This window comes from Aplysia californica, unplaced genomic scaffold (assembly GCF_000002075.1).
Source record: "Aplysia californica isolate F4 #8 unplaced genomic scaffold, AplCal3.0 scaffold00555, whole genome shotgun sequence".
Lineage (NCBI taxonomy): Eukaryota > Metazoa > Mollusca > Gastropoda > Aplysiida > Aplysiidae > Aplysia > Aplysia californica.
Window position 1 is genome coordinate 358,603 of NW_004797825.1, and position 5,085 is coordinate 363,687.

Below are 5,085 nucleotides of genomic sequence, written 5' to 3' on the forward strand. Positions count from 1 at the left end.
TTCGACTTTTTAACTCCAACGTCAAGTCTGTGCTCCTCTACGGCTGCGAAACTTGGAAGACAACGAAAACAGTATTGAATAAAGTCCAGACTTTCATCAACAGATGTATGAGGAGTATTCTAAGAATTAAGTGGCAGGATAGAATAAGAAATGAAGAGCTGCGGGAAAGGACAGGACAAAAGGATATAGAAGTAGAAATAGGACTAAAAGAGTGGCGATGGATGGGACACACCTAAAGAAAGCCCAGCGGAAACATCACAAGACAGTCACTGCAGTGGAACCCACAAGGAGCACGAGGCAGGGGTAGGCCACGGGAAACATGGAGGAGATGCGTGGAAAGGGACATGAGAGAAATGAAGCTCACTTGGAACGAGCTTGGAAGGATGGCTCAGGACAGAGATAAATGGAAGGAGCTTGTATGTGGCCTATACCCTGCCAGGGATGAAAGGCATTGATGATGATGATGATGACAGACGAAGAGAGCCATACATATGTTGGTAGCACAAATTCTGCAACGGAAAACTTTCATGAAGAATAAAGCGTTGTGAGGATAACAGAAAAACAGAGAAAATAAACTTTGAAAGAAAAAATGGGCCTGAATCCCATGGAACTACTCATGCTTTGACGGAAAATAATCTTACCAAAACTGGCTAAATTTTTCTAGGAAATTAAACTATTTGAAAAGCAGATCTAGGCTAAACCTCACAAGAGATGGCTGAGGATAAAGAGACGATGCTGATCAAAGAGCAAGCATAGGCCTACGCCTACTCTTCAATCCAAGGTCTCGTTGCAGCTAATCTGGGTATGTATTTTTTCAACGTCACTTCCGGTCGAGCGTCACTCTCAAAACTCCCTCCCAAGGTGCTGCAAGCAGCACCAAGCAGGGCCAACACAATACAAATGGAACACAAAAACACATAAAACTTCGCCATCGTTGTCCAGGACCGTGATAAACATCTGGGGAGAAAGTCAACCAACCCAATGCCCGAAGCTTGTAATCTCTGAAAAAGGAAACAACCCTGCAAAATAAATCATAATCTGAATCTAGATTTAAACGCCATCTAAATTTCGCAATGGCCGACAATGTGATTCGTCGAGAGGTACAGAGGAGAGATGACCCTTTTGGTATCCCGGCCTGCTTTTACTGGACTGTGGACGAGGTTGCTGATTGGATAGACAGTATTGGGTATGGGAAATACAAGGTACGCGTCAATGCCACATACGGCTGTTTTCATTTTGTTTTCTTTAATAGGCGATTCTGTCTGTGCGCCTACAGTCCTACAAGGTACAATTGAAAATGAAGAAAAGGCCTCCCTTTAAAGCTGAAAACGATTTGAATCCGTAATTTTTTGTGTGTGCAGTCCTTAAAATTAGAAAGGTTTAAGAACCCTACTAGATCTAAATGTTGTTGTTCCAGCCAAAGAACCCCTCAAACAAAGAGCACGGGCGTAAATCTATGTTAAACATCAAAATTAAGTAACTAAAAGTAGACTTGTCGTCTAAGATTTTAAACAAGGGAGAAGTCCTATAGATCTAGACTCTAGAACTTACCAGCCGCCTAAGGGCCACTTTCGGCTTATAACCGGAAGCATGTGGTTAAACCTTGATATCAACCACAAATTGAAACCCACGTCGTAAAAAGATGTCACAGAATGATCTCCATTCTTTGGCTGGTATTAGGCAACTGCCAGATTCATTCATTTGGAATGTGTTTACTCGATAAGACATCACATTTGGTGAGACTCAGAGTTGCCCCTTTCCGGCCGCCTATTCGACTATTTGCCTCATACCGGCCACCAGTTTCCCCGATACCGGTCACCAGTTTCCCCGATACCGGCCACCATTAAACCAAAATTCACGCTATAGCATCGTTATTTAGAGGGTTTTTTGTGTTTTCCCCTTTCAACACAATAAATCAACATCTAGTTAGTGTATTTTGTAACTATGAATAAGGGGAGAGGCCGAAGAGCTACCAGGGAACAGAGAATATGAAAACAAGTAACAACTCCACAATCAAAACATGTATTCTCATCGTACTCATGCAACATCCGCTCAAAAACCTCTGCATACTCGTCCCCAGAGCTGTCGATATACTGGACGCCAACAGAATCAGATTCACTCTCACTCTCAGCTTCATAATTTCATTGAGCACATCAGCCCTTCTGTTCTTTATGGACTTTCCCTTTTTTTCCAAGGTGGCCTTTCTCTTTCCTTCTCTTTGGATCTTCTTTCTCTCTTTCTCGGCCTCTTTCTCTACCACATTCATTCTTTTTGCTGTTTCCCTTTCTAGCCTCTTTTTCTCTTTCTCAGCATCCTTTTCCGCCTTCTTTCTAGCGGCCTAGCCCTCTCTCTCTCTCTCTTTCTTTCCTCGATTAAAATTAAAAATTTTTTTAATAAAAATTCCTGGGGGGGGGGGGGGGGGGGGGGGGGGGTGGTTAGGGCGCTACTGGTTGGTCCTACTTTTTTTCTTTCCTTCTTTTGTTTCTATCTGTCTTACTTTTTCCTAGCACTAAATGACCTTTTTTTATTGTGTTGATGTGTTTCTCTTGTCTTAATCAAACAAACAAACAAGTTCACAACACAAATTTTATTATATCTTAGAACTAAAACAAGTTTTGGTAACTTTCTTCTCGTCCGGCCGATAATGGGGCAACACCAGCTAAAATAGCTGCCAGTTACCGGCCACCCCACTCAAACGGTGGGAATTTTATTTTCAACCAGCAGACGCAAATAGACAAGTCAGGCATGATTCAAAATGACTTTCGTTTTCACAAGAGGGCTTCCTGTCGATAATAGGATTGCTCAAAGCTTATTGGTTGACACACCTGGCCTTGTTCGGGGAGGATAACAGTGGCGGCTGAAGTGAGGTGGGGGTTCTGATAACTTTCGATCTCAGCCAAAAAACACAGCAATGGCGCTCCTGTGATGGCGGAAAGGTAGCAGGATAAACAAAGACTGCCCGAGTGCAACAATTGTTGACCAATTGGAACAATTGTTGCATAGAGGTAAGATTTTGTCACGAAAAGTACCGTATGCGCTGAGAGCGGCCGATAATGAGGAGGCGGCCGGTAAGAGGCAATGCACTACTAGAACCCAAAAAAAAAACAACAGAAAAAAGAACAGAAAAGAAAAGAAAAAGAAAGAAAAGGGGGGGGGGGGGATAGAAATTTGATGAGACTATTTCCTTCCATTTCAGTTGTTACATCTTTTGATCCTTTGTTTCCCTTTTCTTTCACAGGAAAATTTCCGATCACACTTCATCAACGGTCGAAAACTTCTAACAGTAGATTCATGCGTCTTGCCAAAAATGGGCATCACGCATTTCGGCGATATTCTGGTGAGTTAACCTTAGAAAGCAAATATTCTGTTCATCTGTTCAATATCAGGACTTAACGTTTTTCTGTATTAAACCATATTAAGAAAAGTTATTATATGTTATAAAGATAATACACAATTAAGTAAGGCCAATGTATCTATGTATCTATGTATCTATGTATCTATGTATCTATGTATCTATCTATCTATCTATCTATCTATCTATCTATCTATATATCTATCTATCTATGTATCTATGTATCTATGTATCTATCTATCTATCTATCTATCTATCTATCTATCTATCTATCTATCTATCTATCTTTCTAAATGATTTTTGACAACCTTATTTAACGGACTCTTTCGTCACGTAAGACCCTTAACAACCCCAGCTTGTTATATATGCTATTATACCGTCATTTTCGCTAAATCCTTTGTCTATTGACGGTAGGTGCATACGTGTATATATCAAAATTTCCTTCCAACTGAAAATATTAGGTGTGTCCCGCGCGCTCATATGACCTATGCAGTTGCGAGCGCCGTAAAACACTTTACAAAAACAAAAAAATACGTGTATATATGGATTTTCCTATCGATATCAGCTGGGAAGATGTGGGAGAGGTGTGCATCCCTAACAGTCTGGTTACTACGTTCATTATTGTCTTCGCGCCTTGACCCTGGCTGAAATCGTCTTTCAGCTCTTAATTTGTTAATTATAAGTGACCCCTGTGATTGTCTGGCTTTGATTCATCGCTTTATTGAGCATTAATTTTGCTTGCCCTGCAATACCAGCACTGCTATTAGATTAAAGGAAAATAAACCACGTTCATTTTGAAGCGATATAAGCATCTTTTCAGGTTTAGTATGGAAACTAAAAGTTGTTTTCCTCATTCTCATTCACAAAAGTGGCCATTATATTATCTCAAAATCTGCTGGTGATACCTGAAAATTATTTAAAGTAGTTACCAGAAAAGGTCCTTTTAAAGGCTTACAAAAATGCAATAAATTACAAAGGTAAATAATAATTACACGTAGACCCTTTTACCAGACACACACACACACGCACACGCACAAACACACACACTCACACACACACACACACACACACACACACACACACACACACACACACACACACACACACACACACACACACACACACACACACACACACACACAAACACACTCAGACACACACATACACACACACACACACACACACACACACACAAACGCACACACACATACCACATAATATCATAATGATTCGTGCCTCAGACTCTGGTCGACGGGAGACAGAAAAAGAGAGTATTAAGGCGGACCGGGTTCACAGGCGGGTTTTAAGGGGCACAACTCAGTTATCACCCTTTGGCTTTCCGTGTTTATTCTGTGGTGTAGGTATGACTCGTATGCGACACTGACGCCAGAGGGAAAATAGGTCTGTGAACTGCTTTGATTGCAAGTGTGAACATGAAGCTTCAGGGTGAATTTAACGAAGAAGCATTGTCACTTTTATTTGATAGCGAATTGAATATATAATAATAATAATAATTAGTCTTTTGTGAAAAGGACAGATAGTTTTTTAAGAAATTAAAAAGCACAGCATCGATTATTTTTTGTTGGTATGATGATCCTTACCTTATCAACTAACTCAAATTCAAATTGATAAACAAAATCACAAAGACTGAAAGCAACCACAAGTTCGCGATGCTGTATTGCCTACTCGCAGTGTATAAATACCGCATCATCCAACTCCCCCCCCCCCCCCCA

At 40.7% G+C, this 5,085-nt stretch overlaps 1 protein-coding gene across 1 annotated transcript in view; it reads left to right on the forward strand.

Moving 5' to 3' along the window:
- The first annotated feature begins 810 nt into the window (after positions 1 to 810).
- Positions 811 to 5,085, forward strand: part of LOC101845126 — a 34,646-nt gene continuing 30,371 nt past the window's right edge. Inside the window, exons 1-2 of the mRNA XM_005106773.3 lie at positions 811 to 1,202; positions 3,239 to 3,337. Of these exons, the coding sequence (XP_005106830.1) occupies positions 1,074 to 1,202; positions 3,239 to 3,337 (228 nt within the window). The 5' untranslated portion in view covers positions 811 to 1,073. The remainder of the gene's footprint in view (positions 1,203 to 3,238; positions 3,338 to 5,085) is intronic.